The sequence below is a fragment of the Ctenopharyngodon idella genome, chromosome 6, assembly GCF_019924925.1.
Source record: "Ctenopharyngodon idella isolate HZGC_01 chromosome 6, HZGC01, whole genome shotgun sequence".
In the NCBI taxonomy this organism is placed as follows: Eukaryota; Metazoa; Chordata; class Actinopteri; order Cypriniformes; family Xenocyprididae; genus Ctenopharyngodon; species Ctenopharyngodon idella.
Window position 1 is genome coordinate 19,265,602 of NC_067225.1, and position 24,453 is coordinate 19,290,054.

The 24,453-nt window shown below is 38.7% G+C and overlaps 1 protein-coding gene across 9 annotated transcripts in view; it reads left to right on the forward strand.

Moving 5' to 3' along the window:
- shroom2a (shroom family member 2a) overlaps window positions 1–23,213 on the forward strand; it is a 48,831-nt gene extending 25,618 nt beyond the window's left edge. For 2 of the 9 annotated variants that reach the window (XM_051897151.1, XM_051897156.1), the window contains 8 exons: window positions 7,753–7,872; window positions 8,056–10,600; window positions 10,977–11,059; window positions 14,854–15,435; window positions 16,113–16,691; window positions 17,849–18,029; window positions 18,125–18,397; window positions 21,724–23,213. In XM_051897151.1, coding sequence (XP_051753111.1) covers window positions 7,753–7,872; window positions 8,056–10,600; window positions 10,977–11,059; window positions 14,854–15,435; window positions 16,113–16,691; window positions 17,849–18,029; window positions 18,125–18,397; window positions 21,724–21,996 — 4,636 coding nt within the window. In that variant the 3' untranslated portion in view covers window positions 21,997–23,213. Of the gene's footprint in view, window positions 1–1,393; window positions 1,549–4,701; window positions 4,851–6,735; window positions 6,838–7,355; window positions 7,374–7,752; window positions 7,873–8,055; window positions 10,601–10,976; window positions 11,060–14,853; window positions 15,436–16,112; window positions 16,692–17,848; window positions 18,030–18,124; window positions 18,398–21,723 lie in introns of those variants that run through there. The other 7 variants (XM_051897153.1, XM_051897152.1, XM_051897149.1 and 4 more) reach the window with 7 other exon arrangements.
- The last annotated feature ends 1,240 nt before the right edge of the window (window positions 23,214–24,453 follow it).

Consider the following 24,453-nt stretch of genomic DNA (forward strand, 5'->3'; position numbering starts at 1 on the left):
TAAAAAAGGACAATTCAAAGATAAATCAAAGATTCCTTTTTTAGTGGACATATCGCTTTAAATGCATGATCTTCTCAATTGAAGTGAGTATTTATTTACTTTTTTTTTCAGCAAGAACACATGAAATTGATAACATGTTAGTTAAAACATTTATGTTACAGAGATCTCAAATAAATGCTGTTATTTTGAACTTTATTCATCAAAGAATCATGAAAAACATCACTGTTTCACAAAAATGTAAGCAGCAATTATTAACAGTAAAAATTTTACTGTTAATAATAATAAGAAATGTTTCTTGAACACCAAATCAGCATATCAGAATGATTTCTGAAGGTACATGTAACACTGAAGACTGGATTAATGGCTGCTTTGCCATCAGATAAATAACAATAAAATTACATTTTAAAATAGAAAACTGTTATTTTACATTTGTAATAATATACTGTTTTTACTGTAATTTTTTATCAAATAAATGCAGCCGTGGTTTCAAAAATATATATATAAAAAAACAGCAGTGTATAGTGAGTCATCCTATTTGGCTGGTGAACAAAACCGTCAGTGTTATACATTGAAATTATCGATGGAATAATCCACCCCCCCATTCCTTGATTTTTTTTTTTTTTTTTTTTTTTTTTTTTTTTTTCCCTCAATTTTGTTGTCACACTTCCTGTAAGCCTTCTGTTGAAGAAAGTTAAGATGTCTCCGTAAGAATCCTCATCCCTCTTGCAATAGGCCTGTCAGTATTAATTGATGATATTAATGATTTCCCAGGATGCAGCTGGAATGTGGGTTTCATTCTTCCATTGGGCTGCCTAAAATAGGACATTAAGCTGTCCCTTTTTTAAGTATTCAGCTATTAAATTGCATCTAAAGGACTTAAGTATTTCAGCTACAGGATGTAGTTTAAATGTTAAAGTAATGCATTATGTAATAGGCCCTTCTAGGATGTGTATTCCACCGTATTGCCATGTCAAAAATTATGGTTGCACTGTGTCTCTGCCTCTGCCCAATAGAGTAAAATAGCGGTGTGGCTATAGTGATCAAAGCTGTGTCACTCTGGCTTCAGAATCCAATTATAACTAGTAAATCTCTCCTATGGCATTAACTGAAAGAGGATGACTTGAACTTGATCACCACAGCAGGGGTGGAGCCAAGACATCTGTACATGATTTATAGAGGTGCTCATTGATACACTATAAGTACTTTCTTGTTTTCTTAATTTGAGAATGCAACATCTGGAGTAGCGTTACCTAAATGCCAAAGTGGTTTTTAATTTGCAATTTCACATGTTGCTAATTGTTGATTCACCCTTTTCTAAAATGATTTGTGGAACGGTCCATTGGCAAGGTGAGCTGACACCCATGGGTTAGACACATTTCATTAGAATTAGAGGAAGAGCTACTGTTATCACAAGGACTTTAAGGAAATATAATCAAACACTGATTACCACAGCGATGGGAACTGGTCTTTAAAGCGAAGCATATCATGACTGAATCAAACCAGATGCTGTAGTGGGCTCAGACCTTTTGATATACAGCTGTTATTGAGGTATGTAAAGTGTTGAAATGTTGCCATACTTTTCCAGTTTTGTAGTTATCAATATCTGAATTTCATTATTTAGTGAACGATGAAGTACATAGAACAATATTTTCCTGTTTTATTGCACTTCACTCAAGAATGAAACAAATACTTTTTTCAGTGCTTTTATTTATTTATTTATTTATTTATTTATTTTTTCAAAAAAAAAGAACTCTTTTATTTATAGACATCAGGTCATATTTTAACTGCAGGTGGCTTGGCTTTACAGGAAACAGCATCAAACAATTGTTTTGACAAGCTCTTTCAGTGCTATGGTGATGAGATCCCTCTGAATCTCTGTTCCTTTATTTTGGTTGCTATGACACCTGTTACATCACCAGCTGGTGAAAGTGAAAGGTACATGGGAAAGGTGCTGCTGAGGGATGTATCTGCCTGAACCTGGCTTAGTCGGTATGGGAAACTGGGTATGGTTTAGTGTAACCACAAGTTAGTTTTGGTCCTAGTCTAAACACAAGTAGCTATATCTTTTAAATACAAATATGTGTCATTGTAAAATTACTGATGAAAATTGTGATTCACTTATGGATTGTGTTTCTTTCTTAAACAATTCTGGGTTGATCCATTCATAAAATTCATAATATAATTTTTTTGATGCATAATGAAATCAAAATCAGTCAAGTGCCACTTTTTTTAGAATTTTTCAAGTCTGATAATTAAAATGTAAGCATATCAGGGCTAATTAAAATAATAGTCTATATTCAAAATTTACAACTTTTTTCACAGTTTTGTTTATGTAAAGTCTTCAGTGTTGTTTAATAGTTGCAAGTAAGAATTGTTAGTTCTTGTAGATATTTCCTATATGCAGCAGATTTAGGCACTAGATTGCTGGCATTGTTGCCGTTTCAGGTCTTTAATGAAGTCAAAACTTATCAAACATACTTTTATATTGTGATGTGCTTTTTTTATGCTCAAGACAAGTACTTTTTTATTGTAAATTCAACATAGAAATAGGAACATTCTACATTCAACTATCAAACCAAAGTACAATAGGAAGCAATTACAAAAGTGTAATTAAGAAAAAGTAAAGTAATTAACCTAAGAGACAAAAAGAGGTTGTAATCTGCTTTTTATGTTTGTCGAAAGAAAGCAGGTAAAGTTCTCATATTATTTTTTCCAAAATTAGGTCAATACTGGATATTTTCTTCTATGAATGTAATGCTAGCTGTTTATTTAATCTCAGTAAAATATCACATCACCACAGGCTAGTCCCTGGACTCTGGTTTTTCAGTCTAGGTCTGTGATCAGATGTCGATCTACAGATCATATTAAGTCTCTTGGAATGTAAAACTTTGCATGGAAGGATTCATTCTCCTGTACTGACTGTTTCCAAGAAATGTTGGCATGGAGCAATGAATTTAGAGTCCTTTGCTCACCTTCTAAGTCTGATTACTGTGCACCTTTCTTACTACTTACACTGTTAACTGAGGTTAGATAAAGGGCATCCTTAATCACATCAACATGCAGGAAACATCGCGTAAGCAAGCCATTAATTTCTTGTTCAGCCCTAATCATAACACATAGTATGTGTAAGTTTAAGGAATGCTTTATGCTGATAAATCTTAGTACTGTACACCCAAACAAAAGAGACGCAGCTGTGAACCCAGTGGGGGGCTAGACGGCTATTGGTTCTTTGGCTGGTATGACATGCAGCTCAGGAATGTGCCTGTCATTACAGGCACCTCACGGTTGGCCTCCCCTGGCCCTGTATTAGCGGTCTGATTGAGATTCGTTCTAAAGAAGGCCTTTGTGCAGACACTCAACAGCCAAACGAATAACTGACTCCCCTGCAGCCAAATCTCTCTCGATGTCCTCTTGTGTCCAATATTACATTTTAGAAGTGCAGTTTCCATTAGAGGGAACAAACACAGATGGATCAGATAAGATCTTGTTGGACTTAGCCCTTAACATCTCTCCTTAAACACTTATTCTTGTCTCCTTGAAAAACAAACAAATGACAAGATGGTTTTAGAATGGTTTCTCTCTCTGGAATAAGATCTTTTAAAGTTTACAAAACTTTTTTGCCTGCCTTACCTTTTTGAGGCAGCGAGAAAAATGCAACCTTTATGAGAACGCTAATGCCTAGGAATGGACTTCTGTCTGGAATGCACGGATGAGAAGTCGTCTTACAATAGATCATTGTGAAAGATTTTGCAAAGGCCCGCCCATCAGGCATAGGCCAAAACAATTTTTCTGTAATCTTCTTGCCTGTCACCAGACCACTTGTCTTGATGCCAAGAAAAGTTTTAATCAAGCTCGAAACTTTGTAGGTCAAGCTCTAATCACAGTCAAACTTCACTCTTGAGAGTGTGCAATTTGCAAAGCTAACAGGTTGATTATTTGAGATCTCTAACCTTGCTTTAACCAGATGTCCTTTGTCAGAGCTGGAGTGATCTACCAGTCACATGATCAGTTTCGGGGGTTGGGAGGGGTTATGGCTTGAGGTCAACGGTCATGGTGACGTCTAGTGCCGTCAGTGAGTGAGAATCGTAAAACTCTGGTGTCGCATAGTCTAGAGACACTACTTAGTATTCAGTGCTAGACCGATCAGTTTATAGAAATAAATGCTTTTCTGATCTGTTCATATTTCAGTAAAACCATTTTTCTTTTAAAGTCTAATTCTGTTATGTCTTTTGTTGTTTTCGCTCCACTTGACAAACCATTGCACTTAAGACAAAAATCAACCTGTTGCCATAGTAATAGAAGAAACAGAGGACCGCTGCACAAGAGGGGTTCAATGAGAGCATTTGGCCCTCTCGGCTGCTCATTAGCATACCATCCCTGAGCCAATAGGGAGACAGAAGCTGCTAGATTGCTTCAAGGAGACTGGCTATGAGAACAGCCCCCTCCTCATTCCCTCCCCCCTTACTTCCCGGGGTAAAATCACCATAATCCCTGTTGAGATCTGCCCTGACTGCAACAGTCACACAGGCATTGGAAGTAGATATGAGAGTGTATTTGCTAAGGCTCGTATGATCAGATCTCTACATGGGGTTCCTCAAGGATACCTTTTTCTGTACTCTTTCATATGGAAGACATGGATGGTTGAAAAGACTCACACTGCGGTCTGGGACCGGCCGTCTATGGAGGGCCCTTTGTCCTGGCCTGTCTTTGATGTGAATGTGGAATGCACTGCCTGGGGAGTCCACTGGAGCAAACCCGGACTCTCAGTACCATTTCATCCATCAAAGCGTCTCAAGTCTGTTCTTTTTAGGGACCTGTTTGGCAAACTTGCTTGCTTGAGGGATTGTTTGGTGAGTTTAGAAGTTAACATCTTGCTGTCTGTTTTCGTCTGCTGTCTTTGTCTCACACCTGTTGTTGTTCCTTTGCTTCTGTTTATCTTGGTATCTGTTTAGTCTTGTCTTATTTTACTGTTTGTGAAATCTAAGCTTTGGTGCAGCTTGTCCCTCAGATGACACAGGCCATGTGTAAATGAGTAGATGGTATGTTAAAACTTGAACTCGTGAAACCTGTTGCATTTATCTTGGCAAACCAAAATCAACCTTTTGATGGTTTTCAAATATATATATATATATATATATATGTTTGTAAACAATAGCTTTTTTCACTTTCAAAAGCTTGCTAATCTTTCATGTAGGTGTCTTTTTTGGACTTTTTCGAGTTGGTTTGCCCTGTGAATTAGATTTGGATGTTAACTCTTTACCCAAGCTGATTTGCATCAGAGCTTTGGATTGGTTGTTGTCTTTTCAGAAGTGATTTGTTTGTTTTTGAACATGCCTTGTTCTGAAAACATCGGTGGGGGACTTTCCCCTCCAAACCCCCTCCTTGGCCTCCATTCCGCCTGGGTGCCGCTGATTCAGACAACTGGCATATCTGTGCTAGACCAGCTGTAGCCCTGACAATACATCTAATAAAGAGAGTGTCATTAGCATCTGAATAGCCCGCACCATGTGTGGCGAGCACATACACACTTGAAACTTTTACACAGGAACAGGCAGCATCATTGGGAGAGAGCTCTTGCCACTCTGCTCATAATTTGCTGTTTAATCTGTTCTGTTATCTTTTAAAACCTGTGACAGGGACATACATGGACATCTTTGTTTTAGGCAAAATTAGCTAGGTTAGCCAAAGGTGGTTTAAACAAATGTTTTGGGGTCAAGGATATTTGGGTTAGCATAGTACTTTTTATATTCAAAGAGTGCCTCTTACTGTTTACTGGCTAGAGGGTGACTGGCACTTAACCTCATGGTCTAATGGAGTAGCACTGCATGTCTTTGATTGAATGTTATTCTAACCCCTCCTGTCTCATGAATAGTCTCACAGGCTTGGGTTTTAGACTGTTGGAAAATCTCGAAGATGGATTTCTGTTTTTACAATCCTATCACTAAACCGAACAACTAAATTTCAGAAACGACAGGAGTGTTTTGACTCTCAAAACTTAAAGGTCACAGGTCAGGTGTGGGTGGACTCTTTAGTTTAGGGAGAGACTGAGGAATGTTTCTTGCTAAACTCTTTGATGCAAAGCATGTGGCATGAAGCTTTTAAACGTCACATGCACAGATCCTGGAAAGAGGTTGCAAAATTTTATTAATTTATTTGTTGTTGTTTTTCCTAATTTTTACCCCTTTATTTTATCACTTGGAATGGGTAGTGTTAATCCTTAACCACAAGATGTCTCCCTATGTCCACTATTCACACCAAGCAATTGTTTGTATGTAAGTTGCAGATCTCTGGTCAGTATGTTACAGTATGGGCATGATGAGAAAGAAACTAATCTGTTTTGTTTGGGTTTTTTCCTTACGATTTTGCCCTTTTTAAAACCCTCTCTCAGTGCTAGCACTAGTGTTTTTCTGAATGACCTTATGGCTTCATTTATGTGGATTGTCTGTTTTGCCAGCGTATTTTCATACGGTATAACATCTTAATTATAACATTTTGTGGTTGTTTTGTCTGAATTGGTTATGTTTTTTTATGCAGGGCTATATTTGTTGTTTGTGTTCTTGCGTATAGTGATTGACTAATTACAGACAGTGTTGTGGCTCATGCATGTCTGTATTTTCCCATCACAGAGATGGCTTTTCATGTCTCCATTTGGAATACAGCACTAGAGTCCCTGTCAAAGTTTTCTGAGCTCAGATTCAGACTATATGTGTCCTTCCCCCTTTTAACTCCATTCAGGAAGATGAAAATGGTGGATATTGTAGCACAGAAAATGCCATCAGAGAGTGACGTGCATATGGCCCGGAGCTTTCTCACGAAGATTTTACGAAGTTCCATGAGGTATCGTATCAATATATCCACAAGAAAACCCATTTCCTTTCCTGTACCACCCAGTCTAGTAATGATGATCTACAATCATATTCCTTCCATGGCCTTGTGATATCATCCATCAAAAGTTCAAATTTCCATCCATTAGTTTTCCACCTTGCATACACTTTACATTCTTCATTCAGGGTTCCCACGATCATGAAATGCCTGGAAAAATCACTGGATTTTAAAATAGTGATTTCCAGGTCTGGAAAATCATGAGAATTAGTGAACTGAAAATAAAGGAAATTTCTCTAAAATATTTATTTGCTAGAAATTGCTCTTTATGAGTGTAATCTCAATAAAGTATTTTTTTTTAAAAATCCTTATCCAGCATTATTGGTCATTGATCGAAGGTGTGGGAACCCTGTATTTGACAGTGTATTTGTATTTGTATGTACAATATTTTTGACTTGTTTGAATTGTTGTGGCAGTTAAATAAAAGTTCAATAACAATTATATATTTGTTTATTTCACTTCATGCATCCCAGAAAGAACCGATTTACAGGGTATGTTACTGTGGTATGAGTGTTGAGAGAGTGGAATTGTGGTTTACAGCAATTTAATTTGGTGTTTTCAGGTGTTAGTCTTTTATTTGTGGATGACAATCGAAAAACTTTGCGTTGATGGTGAATGACTGCAACATCGGCATGCTCACAGGCAACTTTTCTGTCTCTTGCCATGATCATTATACTACTCCCATAATCATCTACCATGTTTTGACACTCTTCTGTCCTTCAGAATAGTTGTAGTGATGCTTGGTGATCTGTGTTTGCCATTTGTTTTACAGCTTTTCACAAGCAACATTTTATTGCCTTGTTTTCTAATTTTCCTTTTCTTCTCTACCCATTTCTCTATCCTTATTTCTTTCCCGTTTGCTGCCCACAGGAGAAATGAACCCATGAGCAGACCTCACTCCTGGCATGCCACCAAATTCAACGAGAGCCACTCAGAAGCCAAAACCCAGTCCACACCCTCACCAGTCTGGCAAACAAGATATGATGCAAGGTAATTGAAGAGACAGAAAATAATTTGTTTCTGTCTATATTGCTTCTTTCAGTAAAGAATTAGTAATGAAGGCCTCTATTTTTCCTTTTTAAATATACATTGAATAGCACAAACTCTTCATATTGCTTACTGCAGTTGCATTTGCTAGTTCATACAGCCTCTACACATGTTTGTTTTTCTTAGTTCATTCTCCTCTGAACTCTCAACTGACTGGGAGCAAACAAATCTACAGAGAGTATCTGATCAGTTCAGCTCTTTGGGGAGTATGGACAGCCTAGAGCATAGCTCTCATCCCTATCCACCTGGCTGTCTTTCCCCAAGTAAGTCCAACAATAACAGCATTGAACATTTGGGCGGTGGTAAACGAGACTCTGCATACAGCTCCTTTTCTACAAGCTCAGGAACCCCAGATTACACACTGTCTAAAAGTAACGCTGCATCCACTGAAAACATGCTGTACAAAATTAATCAGTGGGACTCAAGTGGCAGGCACAGCAATGGCAGGCATAGCCAAAACTTAAACGAAGGGGTACGACAAGATGAGAGGCTTGGATACTTGCAGCATCTCTCAAGTACAGTTAACCATGAGATCCCAAGAGCCGAAGAACAGCCAGGAACTCGGCATTCAAACTCTGGAAGAGTTAGTATTGGACCTGTCTGGCATGTCCCAGATATGAAGAAAAACATGGTATCCTGTACCCCACCTCCCACTCCACCGACACGCAGTGATAGTTTTGCAGCCACCAAGGTTCATGAAAAGGGTCTGATCACAGGCACCTCCGAGGGCCTTGGTGGTCATGCCCAGTTAAAGCCTCAGGTGAAAGCATTACAAAAGGCTGGAGAAACCTATGAAAGCACGCAAAGGTCTCACCAAGTCTTCGAGACAGGTCTTGAGAGTCGACGCGATTTTAACCTGCCATCCAAAAATGATTCTTCAAATTCTTGCATTTCATCCAATGCCTATCATCAGTATTCCAACAGTATGTCATCAGACAAGACATACTCCCTATCAACCACAGATGTCAGAGATAGACATCCATCTTATGCCCATTTTCCATACCATCCACGGCAGTACAGCGACGAGGGCACTTTTCACGCTCAAACTAGGACAGTGCCAGCAGTGAATCCTCCATTCAGTGGCTACTTTAGTAGTATGCAGGAGCTGCCCACAAACAACCACATGCAACTCAACAACCAGAATCAAGCTAAACGGCCAGCTGCATCACTTTGCGGTCTTTTTGGGGTTACCTCCCACCATATCACTCAGGGAATGACACAGGTTTCTTTAGTGAGAGTTGATGACTCTAAAGCTTCTGCAGTCTCAGAAATGTCACACAGTGGACGGGACAGGATGTCCATAGGTTCTCAAGGAGGAGCTAAAGACCGCTATTTCCCTCCTCAGTCACAGCACCATGATACAGATCATAAGGACAATAATGTCTCCTTCAAACAAAGTGACAACCACCATCGCATTTTATCTGCTCCATGTAATCCCTTGAATATGCCCGATTCAACAAAACCTTCTGAGCTGAGGGGGAGCCAAAAGCAACATTATATGTCTGGCTCAGATGAGCATTCTAGTAGTTATCCCTACAGTAAGCAACCTGAGCACAGGAGAAATGCTGGCCATCTCCATCATAAAGAATACTCACAACAACCTCTTCCAAATAAAAGCGAGACAAAGATATGTCCCCAAAAAACACCTATGTTGTATTCTCTGGCCCAAGAGCGCAATGACATGGATGACTGTCAAGATGAGATCAACAGTGGAAGTGCAGAACAAGAAGCCATTGACAGTCAGAGCAGCAAACAGGCAAGACGGAGTGACCGTTTTGCCACCACCTTGCGCAACGAGATCCAGATGAGAAGGGCCCAGCTTCAAAAGAGTCGAAGCGCAGCCACTTTAGAAAGTCCGGTTGAAGCTGTAGAGGCGGCTGCTGTCTGGAAGACCACTTCTCCCTCTACGGATGGCTGCTTTTCTAGCTCTTATAAAGACCATCTGAAAGAAGCCCAGGCCAGAGTCCTCCAGGCTACGTCTTTTAGGCGAAAAGACCTAGAGCCAGTATTGTTCGAGCATCCAGGCACTGAGGGTTCTACTTGGAATGACACAACTCCGCTTCCAAGTGTCTCCGAAGTCCCACCTAGCAAACCCACCTCAGGGAGTAATCAGGTGCTTCGCATTGGTAGCCGCAAGCGGTTTTCTGCAGAAAAGAAAGTTCGGTCTTTTTCTGAGCCAGATAAAATTCATGAAGTAGGAGCTGATGAGCGCTCCCCTATGCCTGACAATGCTGTACCTTTAGAAAATCGGCACAGATTCTATGAATCAGCAGGAAAAGCAGCTTTCCCTAAACCTATGCCAAAGCAAAACCTGCAGATATCTGAAGACAACAGACTGTCCAAATCTGGAGGCATGCACTATTCTGCAAAGAGTGACACGGCAGGGCGGAGTAAAAGTGATAGCTCAACCCCCATTGAACAGTACCTTAATGGAGGTCAGGATGACCCACTCTCAGTGAACCGACAAGCCATGCTAGAACAACAGCGACTTGGTACCTTTGCAGAGTATGAAGCCAAATGGAACATCCAGAGGAAGACGACTGAACCAAGGGTATCTGGACGATACCACTCCGCTGACAACATCCTTGATACAGGAAAAGAGGGACAGAGTAAACCCAGCTGTGTGCATGAAAGATCCAGATCCTCCCCTTCTGCTGACTTCTATGGACAGGTTAGTTATTTCATATTTAATGAAGCCGTGATTTAATTCTGTTGTTATATCTGTTCTAATTGGTGTAAACTATTTACAAAACGTACTGTCAGTTTGTTTTTGTTTAGAAACTATCATAAAACAAAAGTGACTTGAGTCTCACATGTAGCTCCAATGAATAGCAATTATAGCAATACAAAGGCTGGAACTTAGTCAAACATTAAACTAAGTACAAAAAGTCACACCCTCAGACCAGGAAAGTTGAAAGTAAGATCATGTCAACCAACCAAGCCAATAATTAGGATAGTCAAGTCTTAAAATAGCAAAAGTTTACAGTAGAGATATATTAATACCTGAACAAGGAGATTAAGTTTTATGTGTGTTATATTCCTCCCAGAAACTACCAGTTCAAGAAAAGAAGACAGCTGACTATTCCAAACCTGAGAAAAATCTCTCTGAACAGGATAAGAATAGTACAAGGTGAGTGCTGTAATGTTATTTTTCCATTGCCTTGCAAGTTGTTTAAAGGGTAAAAAGATAATACATACTTTTAGTATGCTGATTGAGTATCAAAGTACTTTTTTTCTTTTTTATGTTCATGATACTCCTGGGCATGTTTGAAACTAAACCAGACAACTTTTCCCTTTGTAATGGAAATTATACAGATGCCATCAGTCCTGGCTGAGATTGTGTCAGTGTGTCAGTGAAACTATTCCAGTGCTAATGGCTCTGATCTTGGCCTTGTTGCAAACAGAAATCCACAGTTGGGTCATCAGTCAGCCCTCGCTGGGTCAAAAACAGACAGTAGACTCTTTATGGTCCTTGCAGTCTTGGGATTTAGCCCAGCTGTGACAGCACTGCTATCCTCACTGACTGGGCTTTGTGTTACAAGGAGATGGTTTTGAGGTGTAGGCATGTGAGTATGACATAGGAAGTGTCCAATCAGTCCATTCATAATAAGGCCAAAGAGTAAAATAGCAACCTAAATGTCATTTTTGCTTTGTGCTTTTTATTTATTTTTTTTATTTACAGATTTTGCCCTATTTCAGTGTTTTAAACTTTTTACACTGTGCAAAGATAAGACTATTCAATTACATTTTTACTCTGCATGTACATTACAGTCTGTATTGCATTTTACCCTGAAAGGATCATGAATGATAGCCCTGTACTCTGCTAAGAAGAAACTTGATCCAATTCATAATGCTGAACGTTCAGAATTTTAAAACCATCTGGATGAAGAATAGAGGGCTTGTATGTATATTTTGCCCTTGAATAATGTATTAAATTGGCACAGAAAGGAAGTAGCATCAGCTGTGATAGTATGGATTGCTGCGCATGAAATGACCTCCAGTTACCTTGGCAAGTGTTGAATCATATATTTTCTTGTCTAGCCTGTGAAACGTGTTAAATTGATCCTGCAATCTCTCACTTACTTTATAGTTTAGAAAACACAATATAAAAGCAAATGTGTCCTTTGAAGATCCAGCTTATGTATAATGGATAGCTGGCTGGGATGTTATTCCATTTGCATGTAAACTTTTTAGGTGGGGCTCCAGTAGTGTGAGTCAAATTGGATATTTACTCTCAATGTTTCAGATGTAAATTAGATGCATATTGAAGTGACTCTTTCTGCCAAAGCAACAAATATACATTTCTAACATCACAAACAGCTTCCAGTTATGTGTGTAACAGATGACCTACCTATTTATCTTACATTCTGTTCTTCTCGTATTTATATATATATTTTCCAAATCTTTTAGGCATTTCATCCACTGGTTTCTCCAAGTCATTTTCTTAGACTTCTATGTGTAGACATAAGGAGTGGCAAACTTGAATAAGCAAGTTACCGCCAAACATCCATCATCCAAAGCCTTGTAAATTGCCCCCTATGAAAGGTTTTGTCGTGATTCTTGCTTTTAATTAAGGTGCTGTGGAGAGCAAACTATGAATTATACCATAGACCTGCATCTTCGCTTCATAGCCCTATGAGTTTTTTTTAAATCGTTGTTTAAATGTCAAACTTCCTGTCTCCTACCCAATGATTTCATTTATGTGCAAACACACGACTCAATTATAAAAAGCTAGTTGAAAAGTCCTAGCTGAAAAGTCCTAGCTGAAAGAATACTTCACTGATACTGACAGACTTCTAATGTTAGAAACTCCCTTTTGCGACTGTTAGTACAGCTATTGTTTATTTATTAGTACATCTAATGTGGAATAAATCCAGTTGGAAACATTTCAATTGAGCTACAAGCGTTTTGGCCCCACCCAGTGAGATTACATATGTTCAGGGCTACAGGAAGCACCTGTCGCTTAGATGAGAACTCACAATCATCAGAGGTGAGCGCTGCTTCTCATACAGGATTGGTATTTAGCCATTTTATAGCAACTTTAAAGTTGTATATGGCCAGTAGCGGGAGTACCTGGATTATGGACTTTTTTGCTTGAAGTTTTTCTGATGAAGTTTGAGTCCTTCTGGGTCTGTAAGATTAACTTCATTCTGTTTTACTTGATAGGTAAATGCAGGTCAATTTTAAGTAAAATGCACAGTGAACAATGAAAACGTACAGTTGCTTATACACATGCAGAGATGTTTGATATGTAGACGTTTCTGGTACTGGTAGAACATGTTTTGTCATAGTACACACTTTATCAAACAAGGGAAGTTAGCAAGAGACTGTGTTTGATTAAAGGTGGGGTGCTGTGGACAAAAGCTTACATGGTATTACAGCGGAGACGTTCTGCATGCCAGTTCATGCCGAGATCAAATGCATGTGTTAGAGACTGTATAGTATCAGAAAGACTACTGCATCCTACGTAAATGTTACCAGTGTATGCATGCTGTACTAATGACATCTGCAAAGAAAGCATGTATCAGATAAAATGAATGACTATTAAAGCGCATACTCTGTATTTCTACATCTTACATTTCCTTAATTCTTTTTTTCTGCACTTTGCCATTTGTCTTCCTTTTGTATACTAAAGTTCAAAAGGTTGAGGTCAGTAAGATTGTTTACTTTTAAAATGAATACTTTTATTCAGTTTAATAGTGAGGACATTGTTACAAAAATATATTTCAAATAAATGCTGTTCTTTTAATATTTCTATTCATCAAAGAAACATAAGAAGCTCTTAAACTGTTTTCAACATTGATAAGAAGAAATGTTTCTGAATTAGGATCATATGACTGGAGTTATGGCTGCTGAAAAATCAGCTTTGGCATCAGAGGAATAAATTACATTTTAAAGTATGTTAAACATTTTAATTTTCTAATAATATTTTACAGTATTACTGTTTTTGCTGTATGTTTAATCAAATAAATTAAGCCTTGGTGAGCATAAGAGACCTTCAAAAACATTTTAAAAAATCAACATTAAAAAAAAAAATAAACCCCAAACTTTTGAACTGTAGTCTATGTCTTTAACCACTCTACTACTATTCGCTACTTTTTTGCTTTTTTTCAGTCAAAATCTCTTTCTGTCTCTTTCTTTGGAACACAGCCACTGGTTCTATACACCCATCAGGTAATTCAATATACTGTAAAGTATGTGTGAGTAGAAATTATGGGTGTCTTTCTGTGCAGTTAAATTTTTAAATTGGTATAATTCAGTCACAAATTTCAAATAGGAGTGGGTGGTATCACAAATTATTATAAACCATACAGTAGAATCACTACCAGTTGACACCTTTCTAATGTCGCATTGCATTGTATAAATATATACCATCAGAACAGACATTTCTAATAGATGTCTGTAATAGGTGTCTTGCTAAGCCTGTAAAGAATTCAATTTTAATATCTTTCTTTAAGTTACTCTCATAGGGTGTTGTTATATTAGTGAATTTTCTCTTTCTTAAGCTATTTTATTTAGAATATTCTCACAAGAGCCCTTTTATCTCTTCTTGCCCTCCATAAATCTGAGTAGACAAGGAACAGAGTAAAAAACATAAACGAAAACAATCAAGATTAAGAAGGGAAAAGCGTTCTCTTTGCCAATTGCTGCAGGGGAAAGATCATTCTTTCTCCACAGCATGACAGGCTTGTGGGAACAGAAATATGCTGGGTATGACAGCCAGCCTGGGAGTTACCACGGAGAAATGGTGAAATGTGGGAGAAATGTCTGCCTGCCTATCGATTTACGCTGAACACAGTGAGGCTTTGTGCACCAAAACGACAAATACATTCAGAGTCTGGGCCTTTGATAAAACTTCTTTGGTTGTGTGTATTTGGTGGATTGAGAATTTTACTTCAAAGCATTTCTCATTTGTTTTTTTAGGTTAAATGAAAAAGGATACAGTGAACTCGTATGCAAAGAGAAACTAGAAGCACCTCCCTTAGCTTTGACTGAAGACCTGGAGAAAAAGACTTTAGATCCTTTGTCCAGTCATCATAAACCTGCACTGCATTTCTCTGACCATAGCACTCAGAGTGAACCATCAGCCCTCTCCAAAAACAAGAGCTCTGTTCTCTTGCCCCATCTGGAGAAGTACAAATGCCCTGAGGGCACACCTCCTCCTCTTAGCAGTTTTCAGGAGGTCCAGCCTGGATCACAAGGAGGAGTTTTGGCCTCACTCTCTCCTGTCAACAATCAAAGCTCCGCCTCAGTTTCAGCCCCCATTCCCTGGAAGGGGTTGGAGCAAAGCAAAGGGCCAATCAGGGAGGAGGAGCTACAACAAGAGCTTGTGCCTCCTCCCTTTCCACCTCCTCCCCCTCCCGCTGTCCTGCCCACCCAACAAACCGCTGGCCCTACCCAGCCCACCATGGATGGGCAGCGTTCGCCCTCGCCCCAGTTTGCTCCCCAGAGGCTGACTGACAAGCCCCCCGTCTCTGTCTCCATACAGGATGAAGCTCCTGGAAGGTAAGACTTTTTGTATTTAGAGTTAAATTCTGCCGTTCAGGAAATCTTTTAGGTCTGTGTTGGAATTCGGGGAGATTTCCACTGGCAAACCACAGCTGGGCTTCTCTCAGCTGCAATCTTAAAACCATCACTGGAAACTCTCCCTACAGCCCAGTAATTTAATGACAGTGCTTCTCTGACTGTCTCTTTATTGTATTCATGCACATACAAGGGGCTTATTCATATGTGCTCCTACTGCAGATTGTCCATGTGTACTGCAGTTCTTCAGATCATTCATAAGAAGAATACCACCCAGCCTCAACTGAAGACTGTTGAGAAATATAATTCCTGGGGCTTTATTTTTGCTGTTTTGATGGGAACTTTAGTAGTCTTACTGTTTGTATCATTAGAAGCCTCTTTATAAGACTGGAGAAGATGGTTTCAGTGACGTATGATTCTTAACTATATATATATGGATTTGGTCACAGGAACTGACAAAGATAGTTTCCTCCTTGTTTTCCTGTGTGCAAAGCCTTCTAGCTTGAAGTAAAAGAATTTCATGTGTTTTCACAAAGATTTGACCCATGAAAATAGTTTTTACTGCCCTTGTTGTGCTTGTGCTTTTGCCTAGTTACTTTATGTTGCATTTCTTGTGTTCACCAGAATAACACATTTCTATTTTCATCGTTGTTTACCAGGATGGACAGAGTTAAAGATGAGAACACATCAGTGAAGAAAGTGCCCATTAAGATTGTCCACTCAGAACGTAACACTGAAAAAGAAGGTCGACAATATCTCGACCTGCCCAGTGAGACCCCTGTCAGCTCGCAAGAACCTGGAGTAACTCATCTTCAGAGCTTGGGAAACCCGGATCAGTCATACTCTCTGTTTTGTACCTACACCAGGCAAAAGGACCAGGGGCCTGAACCAAGAGACACAGATATGGGCCCTCTGAAAGACCAGGGGCCACAAACCAATGTGAACCCAATATTCAATGAGTTACATGGCCTGCAGACAAGCCCTTCATTAGATCAAAGCAGCAACGGATTGTCTTCACATCCCTTGCAGTTAGAGGATGACGAAAAAAGAAAGGAGCTGGCTAGAGACATAATGGACAAGGACAAGTCCCTAGTGGACATTTTAGACCAGAGTAAGATGAAGACAACTATGGATCTGATGGAGGGTATTTTCCCTCAGGGAGAGCAGCTACTGGAGGAGGCCCAACAGCGCAGAAAAGCTGCACCTAAACAGCTCTCCCCTCGTAACTCTGTGGAGAAGTCAGTATTTCTTACTTGTGAACCTACTATATTCAATTTTTTTTTTAACTCATTAAAGGGATAGTACACCCAAAAATGAAAATGATTCTATGATTTACTCACCCTCAAGCCATCCTAGGTGAAGATGACTATCTTCTTTCAGACGAACACAATCGGAGATATATTTAAAAATATTCTTAATCCTCCAAGGTTTATAATGGTTGTGAATGGCAGCCCAATTTTTGAAGACAAACAAAAATGCACCCATCCATAAAAAAATGAATCCATACGACTCCAGGGGGTTAATAAAGGCCTTCTGAAGCAAATCGATGCGTTCGTGTAAGACAAATATCTTTTATAAAGTAAAATAACGAGCTTCCGGCGCAACAGCCATACGCATTTGACGTACGTCCAAAAAGCATTAACTTCTGAAATTCGGGCTGCCATTCACAACCATTATAAACCTTGGAGGACTAAGGATATTTTTAAATATATCTCTGATTGTATTTGTCTGAAAGAAGATAGTCATATACACCTAGGATGGCTTGAGTGTGAGTAATTTTCATTTTTGGGTGAACTATCCCTTTTAACGCACACATTCAGTTTGTATTTCATTATTTATTCCAGAAATTTACCCTGAATTATCCTTAATACCCTTAAGAAGGAAGACAGATTGAACATGTTTCTGATGTTCTGTTTATTTATTTATTTATTTTTTTAAAAATCAGGAAGTCAGGGTTGTTATTGATCCCTACCCATGTGGTTCTTATTAAAAAAAACAAAAAAAACAACTAAGAATGGCATTTCATGATTATTTAAATTGTAGCTGGCCCAATTCTACTTCTCATTCAAGTTATGATTCATAAGCATGGTTTATGTTTCTTGTTGCAAATCTAGGGCACTATCTCATCTAGCAATCTTTCAGCCTTTTGTGTAAATATGAAGTCACGGAAACAGAGTTGCAAAAATAATGAATCTTAAACACCCTGTCTGTGATTGGTTGGTCAAACAGTTCTGCAGCTTCTGCTCTAAACTCAAAACCTTTTTTTTTTTTTTTTTTTTTTTTTTTAAATGTTGCTTCATGCTTTGGCCAGACACACAATTGTTTTGTCCTGTCACAAGTAATTCCGTTTGGATCAGTTGGCTTGTGTTTCTCATAAAAATCATCTCATTCTCAGGAAAGAGGAAGACAACCTGGTGGTGGCTACTGCTTTAGTGACTAATTCAACCTATTACAGTACATCTGCACCCAAAGCAGAGCTGCTGAATATGATGAAGGACATGCAGGAACAGAGTGTGGAGCACAACTCAGAAGAGGAGTTGGAGGAGGACAATGAAAGTGATCTTGCCAACAAGAAGGTAGCAACACTAGAAGGTGTACAAACACATTGTATTGTACAATCAGATGCTTTCTTAGCAATTACTTTTATCAAATGACTTTCCTCTTTTTGCAGCATGAGTTGATTGACAGCCTCAGCAAGAAGTTGCAGGTGCTGAAGGAAGCTCAGGAGAGTCTACAGGAGGACGTGCAGGACAACAACGCTCTTGGGGAAGATGTGGAGGCCATCGTACAGGGTGTCTGCAAGCCCAATGAACTCGACAAGTTCCGTATGTTCGTCGGTGATCTTGATAAAGTGGTCAACCTTCTGCTGTCTCTGTCTGGACGTTTGGCCAGAGTAGAGAATGCCCTGAACAGCCTAGAGGAAGATGCATCACAGGAGGAAAGGGTGAGAATAAAAATGAGGGATATGGGAAAGCAGGATTGATGTTGTGGAGGAAAAACTTCCAGATTTATCAGTTTCAGAAAACATAAGAAAATAGATTAAGAGAAAACAAAAAATTTTCTAACATAAAAGTACAATGTTAGGCCAGAAAAATGGCCTATTGCTGATACAGGCGACACAGCTTTGAGTCCAGCTCATATCACTTCCAGATTACATTTTTTTTTTTTTTTTTTTATTCCCCTAACCTTTTCAGTTTCCTATCTTGATCCTTAAATTGGTACTTTGGAAAATGGTAATAACTGAGTACCATGGTATACACTACAGTTCTGTTCTAGTACCATACCATTTATATAGGTTTAAATGGATTACCAGATAAATTGCACTTACTTTATATGTAGTTTCATGTTTTAAAGGTGGGGTAAGCCATATTTCAAAAATGCTGTTGGACATTGTTGATATTTGAAATCAACCCAAACAAACACACCCCTCTCTTTGTTGCTCTGCCTCCAAAACTCACCCTCCAATCCTAACCACCCTGCTCTGAGTCGGTCTCGAACCCTGATCGCTGCTGGCAGGCGAAGCAAGTGCACTAACAATGACGCTAAACACCACATTCTCTAGCGGTCGTCAGTGCGCAGTGGATTACCTGCACAACTCTAACTAGCTGGCCACTGTTACACACACAATGTGAGAGTGGATGTCTGTTTATCACAGCTGATGCACAACAAAATAATGCTTCACAAAAAATAAAGCGCAAATGATGAACGAACGACAAGGAAGCACAAAAAATGAACGTACTGTACACAAGAGTAAATGCAAACAAGAGGTTGTTGTTAATCGCCAACAGAACAGCAGCTCCAGACAATCAATGACACTCAAACCCAGTGTTACTCACATGTGAAGCAGAATCGAAGCAGCCTCCGCGTCTGTTTTCAGGTTTTCCCGCTTAGCTCTCTCCAGCGCTGGAAAGCTTTTCTAATATTAACGCAGGTCCTAAAGCGCTTGCACAGTCATAAACCTTCATTCCAGTGATATTCTTTTGAGCTCTTTTGTATTGCGTCTCTCTTTCTGCAGTTTTTTTTTTTTTTTTTTTTTTTCAAATCTCCCTTGCTCGTTCTCTCTCCTCAACCGTCATACGCCCCCTAATGCTGATTGGCTACAGGTTTGTTATTGGTGTCGGTCTGACTAACTTCCAAACAGTGTTTTTGAAATATGGCTTACCACACCTTTAAGTGACCTGAAATTTATCAGATGTTTGTGTGTGTCTTTTATGTGAACAAGACTGTAAAGGCCTTTAGAGAAACATCTCTAAATAGTTATGAATGTATATGAATATATATACCAAAAAGTCACTGTTTGAGTTTAAATAAGCAAATGCTTGAGTCTATGATTGGATCATTATTGGCAACAGTTCTTCTAACCCTAATTGATGGAGTGTGTAGCTTTTTATTTCTTAAACAACCATGTAGGAAGACACATGACAAAGCCAAGATTCATCAGGCTCAAATTTAGAGTTGTCAAAAGTACCGACTTCAATACCTATCGGTACTGAAATTTTAAAAATGTGACGCTTTGAGCGCTGTTGAGCGGATACGTAAACACCTCTGATTGGCCATTGTGTTGACGCGCTCATCGGATATGTCTGTGATTGGCTACAATGATCAACGCACGGCAGCGTTTGAAAGCACACGGAAGTGTTTCAATTTGAAAGCGGGAACGTTTGAAAGCAGGCGTCTATCAGAGGACTGGTCCGCAATAGACGCCTGCTTTCAAAACTCGCGTGTGTATCTGTGTAAGTGCTTGATCAAGAGCTTCACTGATGACTATTTACATCGTTTTTACAGTGTTGATCATTGAAGCCAATCACAGACATATCCGATGAACGCGTCAGCACAATGGCAAATCAGAGGTGTTTACGAATCTGCTCAACAGCGCTCAAAGCATCACATTTTTAAAATTTCAGTACCGACTAGGTACCGAAGTCGGTACTTTTGACAACTCTAATCAAATTGTGAAAGAATGGTTCAGAGAGCATAAAGAATCATTTTCACACATGAATTGGCACCTCTGAGTCCAGACCTTAAAGGTCACCTATTATGCCCATTTTACAAGATGTAATTTAAGTCTCAGGTGTCCCCAGAATGTGTCTGTGAAGTTTCAGCTTAAAATACCTCACAGATTACTTATAAATCCATGGTGTAAATACCCATTTCTGACTACAGTCAAGAACAGGCTGTTTTCGCTCATGTGCCTTTAAATGCAAATGAGCTGCAAGGTTCTGTCAAAAACACACACAGTTCACATAAACACAGTCAGTTATGTCTGTGAACATAAATAGCAGGCAATGTTACAGAAATCGTATGTGTATATTAGATCTGTGGCGCATTCCCTTCAAAAATAAAACTAATCCACTGCTTCGCTCAAATGTCAGTAAATGAAGACTTACGTTCACTCTTACATCCAACAACAAAACATCTCAATTACTTACCAGACATTGTTGTCACTACAGCTGCTCGAGCGCGGAGAAAATGGCGGACAATGTACAGCTCGCTGAGGGCGGAAACTATGGTAATACAGGACTGTCAGTCAGTGGGCGTGGGCGGGGCATAAGGAATGTGACGTCACATTACTCAGAGAATCAAAACGGCTTGTCTAATGAGACTGCTTTGGTTTAATGGGGATTTTAAAAAAAGGAGTGGCAGGATTTTTATCATTGTAGGGTGGTTGTGTTCTGCCAGCACACATTTATATCCAAACACCTTGTAAAAGTGGATTTAGCATAATAGGTGACCTTTAAATTCAGTGAAAGTCTTTGGGATGTGCTGGAGTAGACTTTACAGAGTGCTCGACTGTTGCATTGTCAATACAAGATCTTGACCAAAAATTGATGCACCTCTTGATGGAAATAAATGTTGTGATGTTATTTCCATCAAGAGGTGCATCAATTTTTGGACAAGATTTTGTATTGACAATGCAAGAGTCGGGCACTCTGTAAAGTCTCCTCCAGCACATCCCAAAGACTTTCAATAAATTTTAGGTCTGCTCCCTCCCAACCATTCTTTCACAGTTTGATCCTGATGAATCTTGACATTGTCATCCTGGAATATGGCCATGGCTACATGGTTGTCTAAGAAATGAAAAGTGAAAACAGTATATTCCTGTGATAGTAAAGCTGAATTTCCATCAGCCATTACTGCAGTCTTCAGTGTCACATGATCCTTGAGAAATCATTCTAATTCTAATATGTGTATTTTGTGCTCAATTATTAATAACATTGGGTTATATACGTGAAAATGTTAATATGTGAAATGTTCATCATCTTTCTGCAGCATACTCTGACAGAGAAACGCAAACTGCTGATCCGTCAACATGAGGATGCCAAAGAGCTGAAGGAGAACCTTGACAGGAGAGAGCGCGTGGTCTACGACATCCTGGCCAGCTACCTGCCGGAGGAGAGCATGGCTGATTATGAGCACTTTGTGAAAATGAAATCTGCCCTTATTATTGAGCAACGCAAGCTTGAGGACAAGATCAAACTGGGGGAGGAGCAGCTCAAGTGTCTGATGGACAGTCTCCCAATGGACCAGAGGACAACTAACTAAGGACTTAAAAAATGATTTGTGCTGTAATCCAGAGCAACTCGCTTGACGTCACCCTAAATAACAGGGTTCCAGTACTTTGTCCATTTACTGCCAATAGAATTGCATTCTGGTCATATATTGTCTGACCCAGCAGAGAGCATTTTGGCAAGACTCATGAAGACCCTGAAAGTGCTGGGCACTTTCAGATCATGATTTGACCAAACCTGATTTTACAGAGCACACTGTGGTCGTTACCATTTTTAGTGTCAGCTTTTATTTTAGTGTCTTTTATGCTTTCGTGACCTTTCAATGTTACACGACCCATAGAATTATATGGTGAAATAATAATAAGAATAATTTTTAAAGATACTTAAATTTTTTCCACAACTGTTTAAATAGACCTTGCCCTTTTTGCACAAATGTGCTCTCAACACTAGACACTCTGTATAAACATGCTATGGTCACTCGCTGTGCTGTATCTTTTTAACCACTAGAGGGCAATGAAAGACACCTTAAAGTGTATGTGCCTGAAGCCCAATACAAACACTTGAGATTCAAACATACACTCAAATCCTGGCGTCATAAATTTTTCACCCAAGCTTTGCACATGTAAACTGTGTTGCTATTTGTATCAGGAGGTTGTAATTAACTTCCGAAACTGACTGGGGGGTGCATTATTTCAAATGACATGTCACTATCCTGATCATGTTAAAAATATTTCAGTGATATTTTTAGTAATTTATTTTAGCCTTTTGAATCTTTGTATATAACTAGAATAGGCTAGTATTATACTCTTTCACTTTATTTTAGCCAAGCAAACTACCACTTTAGTCTGCACGCTTTTTATAGATGAATATCACCGTAAAATAGATTGTAACACCAGAAGTAGGATTGACTGTAAGTATTCTATGGCTTAAAGAATCTAAGAGACTTGCCTAAACTATATAATATTATTTCACTAAGGATTCAGTGCTTGTCTATAAAATACCAGCTGCCTTTTGCTCAAAGTTGTGTCTGTGTCATTTATTATTTCATCTGTAAGGTTTTTGGGGTTTGATATTTTAGAGGTCTCAAAATGAGGAAAAAAGCGTCATGTTCTAGTCTAAAATGTCCTGTATATTTACACAGAAACTTAAACAGTAATGTAATGCAGTAAGTAGTCACAATTCTGCTTGAATTGTGGCCTTATTTCCACAGATAGCTAATAAAAAGCAGTGTCATGAGTGTATTGCATTTAACTTTGTTTCTCTTAATTATTACATTTAAGTGTCACAAATTATTTTTCATAAAATACACACTGTGTAGAAAAGACAGTGTAAAACATGTATTACAAGATCATTGAGTTGAACGCAGCCAAAATATATTAAGATATATATACAAATTCCACTGCTGCTTAGCATCATTCAGTTTTCCCCTTCTGGTAGATGTTGAGACGACAACATTCTGTAGCAAAAAGCGTCTTTTTCCACTGATGGCTATTCAGAAGCAGTATGCTGAGTAGAAGCATACTTTTTTGCAAGCTACATATAGGCATTTCATTTACATATAACAGTAGCTGCTTTAACAGTGAAATTATTAAGACATGCAGTGAATGTTGTCTTTCATGCCTCATTTCTTGGTGGTCACTATTGCTTTATACTGACAGTTATTGGCATGGATGCAGTATGATACAAAAGTTCTTAGTTTATGATACACTATTTACATATTTGCAATTTTAAACATATTTGTCAAAAGTATCTTTTTTTTTTTTTTTTTTAGGTGCTAAATATTAATTGATTTGGACATTTCCATAATGAGATCAGAGGAAGGACATTTTAGTTTAATCATAGAGGTATGTACCTACAACATTGTGTGTATCAGTAAAGCAAATTAATACTTGATTATTTGATTAATGCTTTTATTTCTTGTTTCCTGAAGCAGTCATTGTTTATTCTTATCTGAATAGCTCTGATCACCTACGTTTTCTGTAATATTTAACTTCAGATATAGTCTTATTGCCTTGGCCAATCAGGAAAGAGACTTTGACATCGGTAAATCACGATAGTGGGTAGAGCAAAATAATCACACAGCTGTGTAAATAATACTGTGGCAATAATAATGTGCATATTTCTGCTGAAATATTTATTCAGTTTGTTTCTACTCAAAATCAAAAACATTATTTTAACATCTAAATCTTATTTTAAAACTCTGTTAATGTTTTCTTATTTCTTAGGCTTTAATTTAACTGTTCTTGTGTAAGACTGCCCTTGTGTAACTTCTTTCCATTATGTTATGTGCACATCATGGGCACACCTAGACAAAACAAGCACTTGGACACATTGGTACACTTGTACGCAAACAGGAACTCAAGATGTGCACATACATTTGCTCATATCTTGTGTGTATAAATATTACCCATCTTCCTTAATAAAGTTATGGTGTGTTATATGAAAGAATTTTATTACACTGGCTCTGTGTCTGCTTGATAATTCTCCCGAG